Source organism: Hyperolius riggenbachi, chromosome 4 (genome assembly GCF_040937935.1).
Source record: "Hyperolius riggenbachi isolate aHypRig1 chromosome 4, aHypRig1.pri, whole genome shotgun sequence".
Lineage (NCBI taxonomy): Eukaryota > Metazoa > Chordata > Amphibia > Anura > Hyperoliidae > Hyperolius > Hyperolius riggenbachi.
Window position 1 is genome coordinate 315,805,691 of NC_090649.1, and position 20,676 is coordinate 315,826,366.

The 20,676-nt window shown below is 47.7% G+C and overlaps 1 protein-coding gene across 1 annotated transcript in view; it reads right to left on the reverse strand.

The window, feature by feature from the left end:
• The window catches only part of LOC137503938 (low-density lipoprotein receptor-related protein 11-like), a 62,710-nt gene that overhangs the window by 33,406 nt on the left and 8,628 nt on the right, over nucleotides 1–20,676 (reverse strand). The window contains exons 3-4 of the mRNA XM_068231689.1: nucleotides 20,364–20,505; nucleotides 8,950–9,084 (exon numbers count right to left, since the gene is read on the reverse strand). Coding sequence (XP_068087790.1) covers nucleotides 8,950–9,084; nucleotides 20,364–20,505 — 277 coding nt within the window. The remainder of the gene's footprint in view (nucleotides 1–8,949; nucleotides 9,085–20,363; nucleotides 20,506–20,676) is intronic.

A 20,676-nucleotide genomic window follows, 5' to 3' on the forward strand; every position in this document is an offset into this window, starting at 1 on the left:
GCTGTGGGGCTGTGTGGCTAGTGCAGGGACTGGGAATCTTGTCAAAGTTGAGGGACGCATGGATTCTACTCAGTATCAGCAGATTCTGGAGACCAATGTTCAGGAATCTGTGATAAAGCTGAAGCTGCCCCCGGGCTGGATCTTTCAACAAGACAACGACCCTAAACACTGCTCAAAATCCACTAGGGCATTCATGCAGAGGAACAAGTACAATGTTCTGGAATGGCCATCTCAGTCCCCAGACCTGAATATAATTGGAAAAATGTGGTGTGAGTTAAAGAGAGCTGTCCATGCTCAGAAGCCATCAAACCTGAATGTACTAGAGATGTTTTGTAAGGAGGAATGGTCCAAAATACCTTCAACCAGAAACCAGACTCTCATTGGAACCTACAGGAAGCATTTAGAGGCTGTAATTTCTGCAAAAGGAGGATCTACCGTATATTCCGGCATATAAAAGGACTGGGCATATAAGACGACCCCCCAACTTTTACAGTTAAAATAAGGAGTTTAAGATACAGTCGCCGTATAAGACTACCCCCTCTCTGCATCCTCCATCCACCTGTCACACCCCTGTATACCAACCCCTTTGCACCTCACATAAAAATGATTGTATCATAGGACATCATAAGTAAATAAATATACATCATAAATACTGAATAAAAGATAGCAGTAGTAGCAACTGGCATTACCAGGTGTTGCAGTCATCTGGAGGGGGAAACAGACATGTGCTGGCCATGCGGGGACCGATGACTCCTTCCCTGTACCATGTGCTGGAGTCATCAGAGAATTGTTGTAGGCTTCGGGCTCTCCATTTTGAGGTAAAGTTTCCAGCAATCCAGATGGCATATTGCAAACAGCCGCTCGCGTGGGCAATAGAGATGTCGCGAACCTCTGATTTTCGGTTTGCGAACTTCCGCGAAAGGTTCGGTTCGCGTAAAAGTTCGCGAACCGCAATATACTTCAATGGGGAGGCGAACTTTGAAAAATAGAAAAAATTATGCTGGCCAGAAAAGTGATGGAAAAGATGTCTCAAGGGGTCTAACACCTGGAGGGGGGCATAGCGGAGTGGGATACATGCCCAAAGTCCCGGGGAAAAATCTGGATTTGACGCACAGCAGCGTTTTAAGGGCAGAAATCACATTGAATGCTAAATTGCAGGCCTAAAGTGCTTTTAAACATCTTGCATGGGTATACATCAATTAGGGAGTGTAATTAGAGTTCTGCTTCACACTGACACACCAATCTCACTGTGTAACGCACCGCAAACAGCTGTTTGCGTAGTGACGGCCGTGCTGGACTGGTGCGCACCGTGGCCAGAGTGTAGGCCGTGGCGTTTTTCAAGCCCATATGGTCGCCGGGCTGTGGTAGCTCAATGATAGAACAACAGTGACTGTCCAGCTGATCAAATTTGGTCTGACCACAATGAAGCAACGACCTTATTATCTTTTGTGTGCCACCCCCACCCGAGACACTCAAATAGCCGGCGGTCATTGCTTCATTGTGATGCGCAAGCCCCTTCACCGCGGCAAGGTAATGATCACGAAGGGGGATGGGCACATGTACATGCCTTTTGTTTTTTTGTTGCAGCCGCCCGCAGTGCAGCTAGAAAAATTAGGCAGGCATGTACACGCACCAGAAAAATTTGTGTAGCGGCCGCTGCTAGCAGCGGCCTTAAAAATTCAGGAATCCGCCTAGAGTCCTGGACCCTGTTGGTGGTGGCGGAGAAGGCAGTCAAGCGGCCTGCAGGCAGAGATGCTGTGTGTGGGGACTGACTTAGTCTTCGGTCGTGCAGTAGCCCTCCGTGATCCATTCCTCATTCATTTTGATAAAGGTCAGGTACTGAACACTGTCGTGACTTAGGCGACTTCTCTTCTCAGTAACTATGCCTCCAGCTGCACTGAAGGTCCTTTCTGACAGGACGCTTGCGGCAGGGCAAGAGAGAAGTTGTGTGGCAAATTGGGACAGCTCTGGCCACAGGTCAAGCCTGCGCAACCAGTAGTCCAAGGGTTCATCGTCGGTTTTCGAGGGGGGTCTATATCCACACTCAAGGCCAGGTAGTCGGCTACCTGCCGGTCCAGGCGTTGGTGGAGGGTGGATCCGGAAGGACTATGGCGAGGAGTTGGACTAAAGAACGTCCGCATGTCCGACATCACCCTGAGATCGCTGGAGCGTCCTGTCCTTGCCTGTGTGGACTTGGGAGGAGGCGGGTTACTGCCAGTGGTACCTTGATTGCGTTGTGCAGCCACATCACCCTTAAACGCATTGTAAAGCATCATCGACAGCTTGTTCTGCAAGTGCTGCATCCTTTCCGCCTTGTGTTGACTTGGTAACAGGTCCGCCACTTTGTGCCTGTACCGAGGGTCTAGTAGCGTGGCCACCCAGTACAGGTCATACGTCTTAAGTTTTTTTTTTGATACGGGGGTCCCTCAACAGGCTGGACAACATGAAAGAGGACATCTGCACAAAGCTGGATGCAGACGTACTCTCCATCTCCTCTTGCTCTTCCTCAGTGACGGGATGCAACTCCTCTTCCTCCCCCCAGCCACGAACAATACCACGGGAACGTGGAGCAGCAGAAGCCCCCTGTGACGGCTGCCGCGGTTGTTCTTCTTCCGCCGCCTCTTCCTCCTCCACAGAAACACCTTACTCATCATCACCATCATCAGAGTCTGACTCCTCTCCTTCCCCACACGACTCCTCTTCTTCCTCCTCCTCGTCCCCCCTCTGTGCTGCCGCAGGTGTTGTGGGAACATCGGGTTCGGGTGTAAATGGCTCCCATGACTCCTGCTGCCCTAACTCTTCTCGTTCACGCTCCTCCACAGCTGTATCCACCACTCTACGCACGGCACGCTCCAGGAAGTAGGCGTAGGGGATCAAGTCGCTGATGGTGCCCTCATCGCGACTCACCAGTTTGGTCACCTCCTCAAAGGGCTCCATGACCCTGCATGCATTTCGCATCAGTGTCCAGTTGTTGGGCCACAACATCCCCATCCTCCCAGATTGTGTCCTTGTACTGTAATGATACAGGTACTGGGTGACGGCTTTCTCCTGGTCTAGCAGGCGAGAGAACATCAGCAGGGTGGAATTCCAGCGAGTCGGGCTATCGCAAATCAGGCGTCTCACCGGCAAGTTGTTTCTACGCTGAATGTCCGCAAAGCGTGCCATGGCCTTGTAAGAGCGCCTAAAATGCCCACACAACTTCCTGGCCTGCTTCAGGACGTCCTCTAAGCCTGGGTACTTGGACACAAATGTTTGCACGACCAGATTCAGCACATGTGCCATGCAGGGTATGTGTGTCAGCTTTCCCAAATTCAACGCAGCAATGAGATTGCTGCCGTTGTCACACACCACGTTGCCGATCTCAAGCTTGTGCGGGGTCAGCCATTGCTCCACCTGTTTGTTAAGAGCAGCCAGGAGAGCTGCTCCAGTGTGACTCTCCGCTTTCAGGCAAGACATGTCTAACATTGCGTGACACCGTCGTACCTGGCATGCAGCATAGGCCCTAGGGTGCTGGGGCTGTGTAGCTGGAGAGGAGATCGCGGCACCAGCCAAGGAGGAGGAGGAGGATGACGACAGCGAAGCGGTGGTAGCAGGTGGAGAGGAGGTGGCTGGAGGCCTGCCTGCAAGCCGTGGAGGTGTGACAAGTCGGTCCGCTGCGCAGCCACGTACTCCCTGCTTGCTGCCATCGGTCACCAGGTTGACCCAATGGGCTGTGCATGTAATGTAGTGGCCCTGCCCGTGCTTGGCAGACCAGGCATCCGTGGTCAGGTGGACCCTTGACCCAACGCTGTGTGCCAGAGATGACACCACTTGCCTTTCAACTGCACGGTACAGGTTGGGTATGGCCTTTTGTGAAAAATAATTGCGGCCTGGTATCTTCCACTGCGGTGTACCAATGGCCACAAACTTACGGAAAGCCTCCGACTCCACCAGCTTGTATGGTAATAGCTGGCGAGCTAATAGTTCCGCCACGCCAGCTGTCAGACGCCAGGCAAGAGGGTGACTGGCAGACATTTGCTTCTTACGCTCAAATACTTCCTTCACGGACAGCTGGGTACTGCTGTGGGCAGAGGAGAAGGAACCGCTGAAGGGAAGAGGCGGTGTGGAGGAGGGTGGCTGTGAAGGTGCAAGGGAGAAAGTGGATGAAGACGATGCACCTGAAGGAGGAAGAGAAGAAGGAGGGTGGCTTGTCTATTGAGGGGTGCTGCTTTTCCTCAGGTGTTCTTGCCATAGCTGTTTGTGCCTTCTCTCCAGGTGCCTTCGTAAGGCACTTGTCCCTACGTGAGAGTTGGCCTTTCCACGGCTCAATTTTTGCTGGCAGAGACAACAGATGGCTTTGCTCCGATCTGAGACACACACGTGAAAAAATTTCCAAACCGCTGAACCCCCCTGGGGTGATGGCGCTACGGTGGCATCAGCAGCTGACGTTGAAGGGCATGTTGGCTGGCTGGCCATAGCTGGTGATACATGGCGCCGGACACTGCCCCCAGCTTTTTATGAGGACGAGCTCCCTCTGCTTCTATCATGGAGTCGTCTCCTCCTACTCCTCTCTGACTCCTCCTCTGAACTGTCCCCCTGGTCATCTCCTCTACCGGGAACATATGTGGTATCCATATAATCGTCATCATAATCCTCCTGGCCAGCTGCGCTTTCCTCATACACCTCCTCAAGTGCACCAGCTTCAAGTGGTCCACCATCATCCCCATCCACACACGTTACGTCCATACTATCGCCACCTACCTCAGACGTATGAGGTGGTGTACCTGCGCCTTCTTGTTGTTGTTGCAGTAGTGGCTGGGAATCAGTGATTTCACCACCACCAGCAAATAACTCCTGCGAAGTGTCAAATGCAGCGGATGTGGTGCTTGTTGTAGCGCTGGTGGCTGCGGGAGATATGGTGTTCTGTGTTAAATACTCAAGCACCTCCTCACGATTTTGGGAAGTGATGGCACGTGCCTTCTTCTGAGCACTGTATTTTGGGGCAGGTCCGCACGAAATCACAGCAACACCACCTCGCACAGCCACAGACCTGCCAGTGCCTGGTGGCCTTCCTCTGGGTCTGCCTCTACCTCTTCCTCTACCTGGTTTGTCCATTTTGTCCATCTCGGGGGTATGCTAGCTATATGCAGTGAGGTGGGTTCTCACTCAACACAACAGGTAGTTAGATGCAGTGAGCTGGGTTCACTGAACAGTAAAGGTACTTAAGATGCAGTGAGGTGGGTTCTCACTCAACACAACAGGTAGTTAGATGCAGTGAGGTGGCCAGGTGGGTTCTCACTCAACACAACAAGTAGTTCTATGCAGTGAGCTGGGTTCACTCAACACAACGCTAGGTATATGCAGTGATGAGGTGGGTTAAGTAAACACAACAGGTACTGGGTAGTTAGATGCAGTGAGCTGGGTTCACTGAACAGTAAAGGTACTTAAGATGCAGTAAGGTGGGTTCTCACTCAACACAACAGGTAGTTATATGCAGTGAGCTGGGTTCACTCAACACAACGCTAGGTATATGCAGTGATGAGGTGGGTTAAGTAAACACAACAGGTACTGGGTAGTTAGATGCAGTGAGCTGGGTTCACTCAACACAAAGCTAGGTATATGCAGTGATGAGGTGGGTTAAGTAAACACAACAGGTAAGGGGGTATATGCAGTACTGGGTAGTACAATGTGCAGCTCCCTGTCACACACACAGGTAGTCACTGAATGTGCTGGGCTGCTGGCAGTGGCACACACATTATCAATTAGCAAGGCTGTGCATGCAACAAAAGTGTCAGTTTGATACACAGAAAAAAAAAATATGTTCAGGATGAGCTCAGAAAAGAGCTGTTGCTGGGTGCTTTAAAAGCAATAATAATCAGTCAGGAGCAAGCAAAGCAGCCTAGAACCTAACTAATCTGTACCTAGGAGAAAAAGTCTGCAGCAGCTGTCCCTTTCCTCTCTCTCTAGCAGGCACACGAGTGAGGCTAATGGCCGCCGGACCCTGCCTTATATAAGGGGGGGTGGGGCTCCAGGGCTTAGTGTAGCCTGAATGGCTACAATGTGCCTGCTGACTGTGATGCAGAGGGTCAAAGTTGACCCTCATAGTGCATTATGGGGCGAATCGAACTTCCGCAAAAGTTCGCCTGGTGCAGGCAAACGCCTGGAACCGTTCGCCGACGAACCGTTCGCTACATCTCTACTTCCTGGTTGCGGGTCACCTGACCGGTGACATGTGCGTGCCACGATAGTGTGTTCCGCTGGCAATCTCTTCCGGTGTGAGCACACGTCACCAGTGGAGCGCACACATCACCAGTCAGGTGACTCCCGAACAAGGTTGCTGCTCTATTACCCACGCGAGTGGCTGTTCGCAATATGCCTTCTGGATTGCTGGAAACTTTAACTCAAAACTGAGAGCCCGAAGCCTGCAACGTTTCCCTGATGACAGCAGGACCCGGTACCACAATTTATATTTCAGCCTAGCACATGTGCTGACACCCGGCAGCCTGACACTCGGCATATAAGACGACCCACTCGCGGCGGCACAGCAAGCACAGTTGCCCCAGTATAGGGAGTCTAGGTACCCCGGTGCGGCTAGTATACTGCCCCAGTATAGCTAGTATAGTGCCCAGTGTGCCCCAGTATAGCTAGTATAGTGCCCCATGATAGCTAGTATAGTGCCCCATGTGCCCCAAGATAGCTAATATAGTGCCCCATGTGCCCCAGGATAGCTAGTATAGTGCCCAGTGTGCCCCAGGATAGCTAGTATAGTGCCCAGTGTGCCCCAGGATATCTAGTATAGTGCCCCATGTGCCCCAGGATAGCTAGTATAGTGCCCCAGGATAGCTAGTATAGTGCCCAGTGTGCCCCAGGATAGCTAGTATAGTGCCCAGTGTGCCCCAGGATAGCTAGTATAGTGCCCAGTGTGCCCCAGGATAGCTAGTATAGTGCCTAGTGTGCACCAGTACAGTGCCCAGTGTGCCCCAGGATAGCTAGTATAGTACCCAGTGTGCCCCAGGATAGCTAGTATAGTGCCCCAGGATAGCTAGTATAGTGCCCAGTGTGCCCCAGTATAGCTAGTATAGTGCCCAGTGTGCCCCAGTATATCTAGTATAGTGCCCCATGTGCCCCAGGATAGCTAGTATAGTGCCCCAGGATAGCTAGTATAGTGCCCAGTGTGCCCCAGGATAGCTAGTATAGTGCCCCAGGATAGCTAGTATAGTGCCCAGTGTGCCCCAGGATAGCTAGTATAGTGCCCCAGGATAGCTAGTATAGTGCCCAGTGTGCCCCAGGATAGCTAATATAGTGCCTAGTGTGCACCAGTATAGTGCCCAGTGTGCCCCAGTATAGCTAGTATAGTGCCCAGTGTGCCCCAGGATAGCTAGTATAGTGCCCCAGGATAGCTAGTATAGTGCCCAGTGTGCCCCAGGATAGCTAGTATAGTGCCCCAGGATAGCTAGTATAGTGCCCAGTGTGCCCCAGGATAGCTAGTATAGTGACCAGTGTGCCCCAGGATAGCTAGTATAGTGCCTAGTGTGCACCAGTATAGTGCCCAGTGTGCCCCAGTATAGTGCCCAGTGTGCCCCAGTATAGCTAGTATAGTGCCCCATGTGCAGCTAGTATAGTGCCCAGTATAGCTAGTATACTGCCCAGTGTGCCCCAGTATAGCTAGCATAGTGCCCCATGTGCAGCTAGTATAGTGCCCCAGGATAGCTAGTATAGTGCCCCAGTGTAGCCCCCCTCCCCCCGCGGCCGCCGCTTCTGTTACCTGTTATGAGCTGGCGGCCGCTTCCTGTCACAGATTCCCGTAGCCGCTCTGAGGAATGCAGCATCTCCTATTACAGCAGCGCTTCCTGCGCAGCTGCTGTAAGGAGGGAAGGAAGTGAGACAGCGCCGGTTTCCATGGTAACGGCGATCGCCGCTACAGGAAGCCGCTGCCCCGCTTTCTTCCCTCCTTACAGCAGCTGCGCAGGAAGCGCTGCTGCAATAGGAGATGCTGCATTCCTCAGAGCGGCTACGGGCAATCTGTGACAGGAAGCGGCCGCCAGCTCATAAGGTGACAGGAGCGGCGGCCGTGGGAGGAGGGGGGCGAGAGGCCAGACCCGCCGCGGCCCAGCTGGCAACTGCCCACGGACCGGCAGTGGGCCACGGCCCGGTGGTTGGGGACCCCTGATATACCATATAGCAGCATAAAGGGTGCTAATGTGTCTGGGAACGCGAAGAATCACTCGCGTCCCCAGCCTGTCAGCTCCTGTCACCGAAACAGGAAGTGGCTGCTGGCGGGGCCAGGAGGATTGGAGGGAGACAGCGAGGGCACCGGACAGCCGCAGGGAGCTATTGGAAGCCATTGGTGAGTAAAACTCATTTTTTTTGTTTGACTTAAGTGTCCCTTTAAGCCCTCAAAATATGTGCATTCAGTAGAAGTCCAATAATGCAAAAGAAGAACACTGTATGAAAAAAGGTCCTTTGCTGACATGAAAGCAGTTGAGACTTAGATACAGTCCAGCCTTGTAAGCTCAGTGCCTGCGTTTTTTGGGGTACTCATTTCTGTATTCCTTTTAATGAAGTTATGCTTCTACATAAGAGTACCTGGAAGCATTTTTACTTTCTTTTCTAAAAATGAGCAAATAATCAGTCTGCTCATTGACATAAAAATGTTATGACCGGTTTCTGTTATTCTTGACATCACTGCAGCCTGAGGACTGCTGCCACCAATACATAAATATCGTACAATATCCGGATACATCTTGAACTCAAGCACAGATATGAATAAATCATTATATCTTTGGAATTTTTAGATAAGAAGTACAAAGCATGGTGAACTGCTATGGTCTCCTGCACTTTGCACTGTTGGATGAATCAGAAGGTATGCATGTAGGAATTTATATATTCATTAGTTTCCCTCTTCCAGTTTGCATGCATTATAGTTGATCCCTTAACCCCACAAAAATGCTCAGGCTTGTGTTGACTTACAGTTCTGGCAGAAAGCTTCATCAGAGCCATCTGGACATTGTACCACTCTGTCACATGCCAATGTGATATCTATACAGCAGCCATCATCACAGATAAACTGGTAACGGGAGCAAACGCCACTGCACATTGTAGAAGCTAAAACAGGAAAAGAAAGAAAAACAGAAAATACAGATTGCTGGCCTGCAAACACAAAACATTACTGGGCATTTGGCAGCTCAGAAGCAGTATGCAGAAGCAGTATGCAGACATTTCACAGATATGCCAAAAAATAACTCTATAACGATAGCTAGGTACGGCCTGAAAATAAACGATCATCAAAAATTAACATTTGTTATCATTCCAGCTGACAAACAATTGCTGCACAGACATGCTGCTCAGCCGTATGCTGAGAAGCATGTCTGCTCAGCTATATATGCTAAGCAGCCTGTTCTGTGCTACCGAGGGGTGAGGGGAGGAAAAGCAGAATGTGCTTATAAAACAACAGGAGAGGAAATGAACTAAAATGCCCAGTTGGTAATGAAAGACGATGGGGACAGGATACACCTGGACTCTCGCTATATTGTCACTCAAGATGATCATGAGAGAAAATAAACAGATAAACAATTGTATCTATCCGCCTACTCTTAAAAATGGCTGTCCCAGAGCTAAACTACATGAATTAGTGAGATAGTGTTGTGAATAACTTCTGTGAACAGGAGGAGTGAACAGGTTTTAATATGCCAAGTTTTTAATATGGCATATTAAAACCTTTTATCATTACACGGCAGCCGCCTATCTTTCTCGCATGCATGCTACACAGCATATCCACTCATACTCCGAATTGCCTGTGAGCTTTTTCCATAGCTTTGCAGAGCAACCCAGGAGTTTCTTTATAGCACTCCACTCAAACAGCGCTGCCTGTCAGCCTCATTGCCACAGTCTGTAGTGCAGCTGCCTATAGCAGATTTGAGAACACAGAATAGGCAGATATTCACAGACGAGTACCATCCGATCCTTGTTTTATCTACGACAGAGGAGGATCAACTAAATTGCCAAGCCCAGTCCCTGGCTAGAGGGATAAAAGCCCTGCTGATGGACAAACCTACAGGGGCTTGTCAGCTACTATACAAGGTGAGATTATCCAGCCTTACTTGATCTGTTATATACTGCTCCCTGAGTGTGCTCTATTTTCTGTCTTGCATTATACATGAATTATTGACCTTTTTATCAATCCCCTGCACTCAAAAGTTGTTTTCTGTAGGAAAACGTTTTATAGCTGTAGTTACTTATCAGCGAAGGTTATGCTATAATTCAACAAATTCTGACACGAAAGAAACTGTCACTTGCATGCCTGATGGTTAACTCTTACAACAGGCAGGAAAGGAAAAAAAAAGCCTGTGTTATAACCGGTAATATATTTGGCACTGTACATATACATGTTTATCTCATCATGTCACATGTCACTTCAAGTACACTCTAAAGCAACCCTGAATAGTGATGGTCACGTCTAGGAGAACTCATGGAAAAGCATGTGATCAGTTTTGTCAGGTGATAGATAGGTAAGTCTCTGATTTGCTAGTCATGGTTATGTGCTTAAGCAGGATATGATCACAGCAAATCAGAGCCCTGCAAATCTATCAGCTGATCAAACAAATCACATGCTTCTCCATGAGATCTCCTAGACACGACCATCGCTAAATCTTACCTGAAAGTAAACTGAGATAATAAATTGTATGTGTATTACTAATAGTAAATAGAATATTAGTAACGTCTAAATGTCCTATTTTATTTTCAGTTTAACCACTTGCCGACCGCACGCTTATACCGTGCGTCGGCAAACCGGCAGCTGCAGGACCAGCGACGCAGTATTGCGTCGCCAGCTGCAGGCTGATTAATCAGGAAGCAGCCGCTCGTGCGAGCGGCTGCTTCCTGTCAATTCACGGCGGGGGGCTCCGTGAATAGCCTGCGGGCCGCCGATGGCGGCTCGCAGGCTAAATGTAAACACAAGCGGAAATAATCCGCTTTGTTTACATTGTACGGCGCTGCTGCGCAGCGCAGCAGCGCCGTAAGGCAGATCGGCGATCCCCGGCCAATCAGCTGCCGGGGATCGCCGCCATTCTGTGTTTTTCTTCTGCAACCACTAAGGGCACGCTTAAGTAAGACACCCTATAGTCTAGTGCAGCGTTTCCCAACCGCTGTGCCGCGGCACACTAGTGTGCCGCGGCATGTTGCCTGGTGTGCCGTGCGTTCCTACTGTATGTAGAACGCAGGAGGGGGAAAGCAGCGCTAGAAGGAGGGGCAGTGGAGGCAGCGGTGGGGAGGGGGGAAATATCCCCCCCCTCCCTCACCTGGGACCCCTCCTTCTGCCTCTCTCCCCCTCCATTTATGGGTGGCAAGTGCGGGGTCGGCGGCGGGGAGGCACGCGGAGAATTACTCACCACTTCCGCGTTCCAAGCGCCGGCAGCGTCATGTCGTCAGATCTCCGCCTTCAATGCCGCCCACTGTGCTTCCGCTAATCAGGAAGCACAGTGGGCGGCATTGAAGGCGGAGATCTGACGACATGACGCTGCCGGCGCTTGGAACGCAGAAGTGGTAAGTCTGCGCATGTCTCCCCGCCGCCGAGCCGCCCCGCACTTGCCACCGATAAATGGAGGGGGAGAGAGGCAGAAGGAGGGGTCCCAGGTAAGGGAGGGGGGGGATATTTCCCCCCTCCCCACCGCTGCCTCCACTGCCCCTCCTTCTAGCGCTACTTCCCCCCTCCTGGGCATCTATACTGGGGGCAACTGTACTAGCTATACTGGGGGCAACTAAACTAGTTATACTGGGGGCAACTAAACTAGCTATACTGGGGCAATTAAACTAGCTATACTGGGGGCAATTAAACTAGCTATACTGGGGGCAACTAAACTAGCTACACTGGGGGCAACTAAACTAGCTACACTGGGGGCAACTAAACTAGCTACACTGGGGGCAACTAAACTAGCTACACTGGGGGCAACTAAACTAGCTACACTGGGGGCAACTAAACTAGCTATACTGGGGGCAATTAAACTAGCTATACTGGGGGCAATTAAACTAGCTATACTGGGGGCAACTAAACTAGCTACACTGGGGGCAACTAAACTAGCTACACTGGGGGCAACTATACTAGCTATACTGGGGCACTACCTACCTATACTGGGCACTATGCTAGCTATGCTGGGCACTATACTAGCTATACTGGGCACCATACTAGCTATCTGGGCACTATACTAGCTATCTGGGCACTATAGTAGCTATACCGGGCACTACCTACCTATACTGGGGCACTACCTATCCATACTGGGACTATACTAGCTATACTGGGGTAACTATACTAACCATACTGGGGCAACTAAACTCCCTATACTGGGGCAACTATGCTAGCTATGCAGCCGCACCCCAGCCCCCCCCATAGCCTGCTACACACGGCACTGTCCACTAGGTCGCGCAAACACCCGCGCGCCCCCCGCCGTTCCCCGGAGAAAAATATGGTCAGAAAGTGTTCCCCGGGCCGGAAAAGGTTGGGAACCACTGGTCTAGTGAACTAAATGAAGAGAAGATTGGAAAAAATTAAGAGCTGGGGCTGTTGATGAGTTCTCACTGCAGGAATGTATGATTAACGCAAATTACTTAATCTGAAGCAATGGGATTTAAGATGAAATTTTAGATTGAATCCCAAAAAAAAAAAAAAAAAAGTTTAACAACACAGGCTGCAAACGCTTGTTCTAATGGTGTATCCTCAAATGCATAGAGAACATTACCCCTCTGGTATCACTAGATGGCAGTGCAACATAACTAAATGAAAGGCTTTTCTACTGTTGTAATGTGAGCAGAAGCAGGAAGTTACTAATAAATTGCACTTTTGTGGTACATATTTGTTGTGTTTGATGCAGCTATTCATTTACTCCATCAAGTAACACGGGACGTCTAATTTTTTGCCCACACGATATTGTTCTACCTAGAAATTACATCAAAAGAGCATGTGTATATCTGCAATATGTCATGCATTATTACTTGTTCTTTTATACTGTTCTCCATTCATCTACATTGATGTGGTAAAGGCATTGACATGGTGACATGGTGTAATGAACAGCGGAGATGTCGCCGCGTGGTCAAGTGACGGGGCGGCTATCTCCGCGTTCAGACCGGCAGTTTCCGCGCAGCGACGTGCGTCTGGCTTGGCTGGACCTTCTAGTTCACACAGATGGAGAGCTACGCGTGCGCGCGCCAGGCGACAGGACATTTATACCAGCAGAAGAGGAATCAGCTGATCAGGCTGATCAGCTGATCTCAGCTGGACTCTGGATTGGCTGAGTGGTTCGGGCGGAGCTGCACAGCACTGCAAGTATATATAGATCTTGCTGGTCAGTCTCTGGTTGTCTGCCATTGCGAATACATATGTGTGAGCACTCAGACCATAGTCAGATCCCACAGTGTGTTAGAACCAGGTGGACCTGGGAATTCACACTTAGCCAGATTACGCTTGTGTTATACTTTAGACCAGTTCCAGGGTGTTGTGACCACGGACCTCACACCCAAGCTTAGGATTACTGTGTCATTACTGTGTTATACTTTACACCAGTTCCAGGGTGTTGTGACCACGGACCTCACACCCAAGCTTAGGATTACTGTGTCATTACTGTGTTATACTTTAGACCAGTTCCAGGGTGTTGTGACCACGGACCTCACACCCAAGCTTAAGATTACTGTGTCATTACTGTGTTATACTTTAGACCAGTTCCAGGGTGTTGTGACCAAGAACCTCACACCCAAGCATAGGATACTGTGTTATTCTTTAGACTAGTTCCTGGGTGTCTAGACCAAGGTCCTCACACCCCAGACTAGGATTGTGATTTATATCTGTTATGACCATTGCTCGGGTGTTGCCGACCTGGCCTGCCCGACCCTTCTGACTGTCACTCATCTCTCGAGTGTTCAGTCTGTCTGTACTACCCGTGACACTATTCCACCAAGTGTCAGTTAGCTGCAGAGACTCCCTGTTCCTCAGAGGGGCCTCTCTGCAGTCCAGTCAGGGGCTCTATTCCTTAGGAGTCCTTTGGCTGCAGTATAGTCTGATTCCCAGCATTACAGGGAATCACTGGCTCTCAGGTTATCTCCATCCCCTCGGCTAGGAGATAGTCCTCATACAGCCAAGGGCCACCTGCTCCTCAGGTGGTCCATGCTCATTGTTATCTGCGTCTCCCGCCCCATGGGAGACAGCCTACTGTTGCACCAAAACACTTACACTCTATCAGGTGTCCAGAGGTTAGTTATACTTGTATTGTTGGTGAATCTGCCAATAATCAGATTTTCTCTGTGTGCTGACACCGATCGTTACACATGGATTGGGTAAAAAAAATATGAAAACACTTTTTCCTGCCTTATAGATGTCACTTTTTCGAATGTCATGTTAGCTATCTCTTGTTAATGCTGCTTTGAATACTAACCTGGTTTTTAAAGCAAACCTGAGGTTAGATACCATAATTACCTGAGAGGAAAGGCTCTGGAGGAGACATCTGACAGTTTGGGGACATGCTCCTCTATGTGTACTCGCCTAGCCGTATGGCACCTGCGCAGCAGCACGGAGCCGCTGTTGTCGGATATGTTCAGAGGATCTGAGCGCGGCAACAGTGGTGTCGAGGATCAGTTGGGAAGCCTATGAACTATCCAGAGGCTTCTCTCTAAATCTCTAACATTTTCTCCCGAGCCATGGTTACAGGCTGGCTAAGTGGCCCAGAATGCACTGATGCCAGGTACCTTAGCCAAGTCACATTTCCAAAAAAGAGGATGCAAACTTCCATATCCCTCTTTGGGCAGTCTTTGCTTAAAACGTTAACTCCATATATATACAGGTGTTGGACAAAATAATGGAAACAACTAACATGGCATCATAATCTTTGAACATGTTTTAAGAAATCAAAACTTGACATATTGTTTATTATTTTTGTTATTTGATATGTTTAATTAAAATAATTGTTTTTTACAGATAGATATTTAAACCAAAGTTGGTTATAATTTTATAATTTATAAAAATGGCAGATCTCTCAGACTTTCAAAGAGGCCAAATTGTTGGTGCTCGTATGGCAGGCGCTACTGTAACAGAAACTGCCTGAATGCTTGAAATTTCAAGAGTTACTGTCTCAAAAGTAATGGCTACCTTTGAAAGAGAAGGAAAAACGTCCTCAGCAAAGCACAGTTGTGGGCGAAAGTCAAAGTTGTCTGAGAGAGACCGTCGGACTCTAAATCGAATTGTTAGAAAAGCTCGCAAGATCATGGCTCCTAAAATCACTGCAGACCTGAATGAACACCTACAGAACCAAGTTTCCACAAAAACTGTTCACGGGAGCTGCACAAATCTGGATTCCATGGAAGAACTGCAATTAGAAAACCTCTGTTCTCAAAGATAAATGTATCAAAACGTTTAAAGTGGTGTAGAAACCACCAGAATTGGTCTCTCCAGCAGGGGAAAAAATGTGATTTTCTCTGACGAATCATCGTTTGCCTTATTTGCGACCTCAGGCCGAGTGTATGTTTGAAGACTTCCAAAAGAAGCATTTCATCCAGACTGCCTTCTCCCAACCGTAAAACATGACGAGGGTTCTGTGATGATCTGGGTTGCTATTTCTGGGAAATCCGCTGTGCCAATGATTTCCCTTCATGGAAGAATTAACAGCCGATACTATTTTGGAATTTTGGGCGACCAAGTTCATCCTATGGGTTAAAGAACTGTTTCCGGAGGGGAATGCCATCTTTCAAGATGATAATGCCCCAATCCATCCAGCTAGAATTGTTAAAGAATGGCATGAGAAACATTCTGATAAAGTTGAGCATCTCATCTGGCCACCACAATCCCCAGTCCTCAACATTATTGAGCATTTATGGTCGTTATTAGTGATTCAAGTAAGAAGTCGATTTCCACTGCCATCGTCTCTAAAAGGACTGGAGGGTGTTTTAAAGGAATTCTATCAAACTTTCTCTATTTTTGTAAGCATTATAAATCAATTTGCCAACAAAAGTAAGAATAAGCACAGCATATATTTTTGCTGTGCAGCCTGTCTTTGTCTTTATTTAACTTACTGTAGGTGTCCCCTGAGAACTGACGGCGACATGGAATTGGGGCAGTTCATTTTTGCAAGAGGGGAATCCTCTTGCTGAGTATAGCTGTAGTTTACTCTATTCTGATCGATGCTCCCCACACAGCAGTGAGTTATGAAGCACAAGATCGGCTCATAAAGTTACTGAGAGGAGCCCTCTCTCACTCAAGTCTGAAGGAGACTGTGCTGAGCTGCGTGATTGTTTCTACACAACGTAAACATATGACCTGCAGGAGGGCGCCGTCATTGCTCTGAAGAGAAGCCGTAGAGGAAGATTTATTATGATAATAAATCTTCCTCTACGGCTTCTCTTCAGAGCAATGACGGCGCCCTCCTCCAGCTCATATGTTTACGTTGTGTAGAAACAATCACGCAGCTCAGCACAGTCTCCTTCAGACTAGGAGTGAGAGAGGGCTCCTCAGTAACTTTATGAGCCGATCGTGTGCTTCATAACTCAGTGCTGTGTATCAGAATAGAGTAAACAACAGCTATACTCAGCAAGAGGATTCCCCTCTTGCAAAAATGAACTGCCCCAATTCCCCGTCGCCGTCAGTTTTCAGGGGACACCTACAGTAAGTTAAATAAAAACAAAGACACGCTGCACAGCAAAAATATATGCTGTGCTTATTCTTACTTTTGTTGGCAAATTGATTTATAATGCTTACAGAAATATAGAAAGTTTGATAGAATTCCTTTAAGTGAAGAATGGGCTAAAATTCCTTTGGAAACAATTCACAATTTGTATGTATCAATACCTCGAAGAATTGAGGCTGTAATTGCCGCAAAAAGTGGACCTACACCATATTAAAATTATTAATTATATTTCGTTGATTTTCAAGGTGTTTCCATTATTTTGTCCAACTCCTGTATATACGTACATTTACCTGTTTGCCTCAAAGTGCATCAAATATTTAAACTGGACCAGTAACTGGACCTAGGGTGGCCAGATACAGAGGTCTGACCACTAAAGCTCTCACTCCTTTCTTACAACTGTAAACAACATGGCATCATCTTTTGTCTACCCAGAGATGTATAGACATGGACCAATAGGTGGGCTTCTGGTTGTGGAGTGCAGAGCTTTGTCCATTTATGACTGTGATGTCAAAAGCCCTGCTTCCTGCTCTATGTCCATCTTGGATTAACAGGAGATAACTATTGCTTACAACTGCAAGAGTGGATTTGAGTGTTCATATCTCTGTATCCAGATATCCTAGGTAAGAATTATATTTATAATGCGCTCGGGGTGGGGGGTGACTGTACATATACAGTGGGTTGCAAAAGTATTCGGCCCCTTTGAAGTTTTCCACATTTTGTCATATTACTGCCACAAACATGAATTAATTTTACTGGAATTCCACATGAAAGACCAATACAAAGTGGTGTACACGTGAGAAGTGGAACGAAAATCATACATGATTCCTAACATTTTTTACAAATAAATAACTGCAAAGTGGGGTGTGCGTAATTATTCAGCCCCCTTTGGTCTGAGTGCAGTCAGTTGCCCATAGACATTGCCTGATGAGTGCTAATGACTAAATAGAGTGCACCTGTGTGTAATCTAATGTCAGTACAAATACAGCTGCTCTGTGACGGCCTCAGAGGTTGTCTAAGAGAATATTGGGAGCAACAACACCATGAAGTCCAAAGAACACACCAGACAGGTCAGGGATAAAGTTATTAAGAAATTTAAAGCAGGCTTAGACTACAAAAAGATTTCCAAAGCCTTGAACATCCCACGGAGCACTGTTCAAGCGATCATTCAGAAATGGAAGGAGTATGGCACAACTGTAAACCTACCAAGACAAGGCCGTCCACCTAAACTCACAGGCCGAACAAGGATAGCGCTGATCAGAAATGCAGTCAAGAGGCCCATGGTGACTACGGACGAGCTGCAGAGATATACAGCTCAAGTGGGGGAATCTGTCCATAGGACAACTTTTAGTCGTGCACTGCACAAAGTTGGCCTTTATGGAAGAGTGGCAAGAAGAAAGCCATTGTTAACAGAAAATCATAAGAAGTCCCGTTTGCAGTTTGCCACAAGCCATGTGGGGGACACAGCAAACATGTGGAAGAAGGTGCTCTGGTCAGATGAGAACAAAATTGAACTTTTTGGCCAAAATGCAAAACGCTATGTGTGGCGGAAAACCTACACTGCACTTCACTCTGAACACACCATCCCCACTTTCAAATATGGTGGTGGTGGCAGCATCATGCTCTGGGGGTGCTTCTCCTCAGCAGGGACAGGGAAGCTGGTCAGAATTGATGGGAAGATGGATAGAGCCAAATACAGGGCAATCTTGGAAGAAAACCTCTTGGACTTGAGACTGGGGTGGAGGTTCACCTTCCAGCAGAACAGCGACCATAAACATAAAGCCAGGGCAACAATGGGATGGTTTAAAACAAAACCCATCCATGTTTTAGAATGGCCCAGTCAAAGTCCAGATGTAAATCCAATTGAGAATCTGTGGCAAGATCTGAAAACTGCTGTTCACAAACGCTGTCCATCTAATCTGACTGAGCTGGAGCTGCTTTGCAAAGAAGAATAGGCAAGGATTTCAGTCTCTAGATGTGCAAAGCTGGTAGAGACATACCCTAAAAGACTGGCAGCTGTAATTGCAGCAAAAGGTGGTTCTACCAAGTATTGACTCAGGGGGCTGAATAATTACGCACACCCCACTTTGCAGTTATTTATTTGTAAAAAAATGTTTGGAATCATGTATGATTTTCGTTCCACTTCTCACGTGTACACCGCTTTGTATCGGTCTTTCACTTGGAATTCCAATGAAATTAATTCATGTTTGTGGCAGTAATATGACAAAATGTGGAAAACTTCAAGGGGGCCGAATACTTTTGCAAGCCACTGTACATATACAGTTATTCTTTACCATACCTTGTAAGTTTACAGAACTTCTGTTTTCATTTGATACCATAATTGAAAATTTGATTCCATAATTGAGGACACAGATTTCCACCTTATAACTAGTAATTGTGTGAGTACTGAACAACCTCAAGCTTATGTGAAACTCTGTGATGTAGGTCATCTTACTTCGGTGCTGTGTATTTTGGTAGAACGTGTTGTGAGATCTGGGCGCTCAGCTGTTGGTGTGCGGAGATTTTGCATGTGACTTACACCTGTCTAGATTATGTTACAAGCTTACTCTATGTTAAGATCTCCAATTAAATACAACATTTTTATCACAGCAAATCTGCTCATAAATACTCTGGAATTTAAAAAGTCAGATACTTACCTATAGAGAGGGAAGGCTCTGGATTTTAAGGAGCTTCCCCGTTTCTTCCTCGGTGTCCTGATTCCAACGATGTCACCCGTTTAAATTTGCCACCTCCATAAGCCCCCTCGTAAGACATCAGGAGCACTCGTGTCTCCAAGCGCTCCCAATATGAAGACTTCCAAGGGCTCATGGAGGTGTATTTGACCAGTTGGTGAAATAGCTCTAACGGAGGTGACAGCACTGAAACAAGGGGACCAAGGGAGGAACTGGAAATCTCTTTATGATCCAAAGCCTTCGCTCTCCATAGGTAAGTATCCCACTGCATCTAATACTTTTATTCATAGACCCTAAACAAGCATACAGATCAGGTGTTGATTAGCTGCATACTGGTTACAGGTGTGTGATTCAGACACTGATTTAGACACTACTGCAGCCAAAGAGATCAGCTGGACTGGCAGGCAACTGGCAGATTTATACTTTTTCCGCCGTTAGTCCAACTTATTGTTGTTTCTTATTCACATGCTACAGCATTCCTCCCATTCCTTGTGCAGCCCCCCCATTCATGTGTAACATCCGTGTACCACAATCCCTGTATTTCATGTACAGCTCCGTTGAGCAGCATCTCCCTTCTTCCACATGTTGCTCCCCATTTACAGGTTTTCCTTTCCATTTGCAGGCATTTCTTACATATTCAGAAACTCCTTTCCCATGTCCAGCCACTCTTTGACCAGCAGGCGCCCAAGGCGCAGGCCTTTGTGGCCTTTCCAGAAATCTGGTCCTGCCAAAACAACCCACTTGGTGTCACAGACGAATACGCGAGTAGGGAAAGCCTGCACTCTGAGAGGGAGCCCAGACTTGTCATTAGTGAAGTGGACAACCAAAGCCTAGTTCTGTGAAATGTAGACCGCTGGACCACATTGATTGCGCAATTGCTGCTATTGGATTGGTCTACTGCAAATCCTTTTTCATGCTAACTTATCCACTCTTCTCTAGTTATTTTGAGCAGCTACATACAGTATTACATGTGTATGAAGAATACTTTCTAAAAGTACTTCAGTTTGCTAAGTAACAAAATCTGTTTGTGAGGTACCTGGTACATGATGCTCAGCCGGGAGAACACTGACAGAGACATTGTCTGAGCTCTTCTGGCCAGATGTGTCAGTCACAGTCAACTGCAGGGTGTAAACTCCTTCTTGCAAGTGAGAGAGCTTTAAAGTCCCAGGCTGAGGAACCTGTTGAGGAGATCAGAAGTAATTTATGGTACATCAACTAATAACACAAGTAGTGGATACCATTAAAGCCCCACTAGCCACAAATGCATTCCAAGATCTGTATAGGCACTCATTTGAAGAGTTTGTTTTGTCTCTGCTGAGGTTCCTTCATTAGATGGTGTCTAATAAATC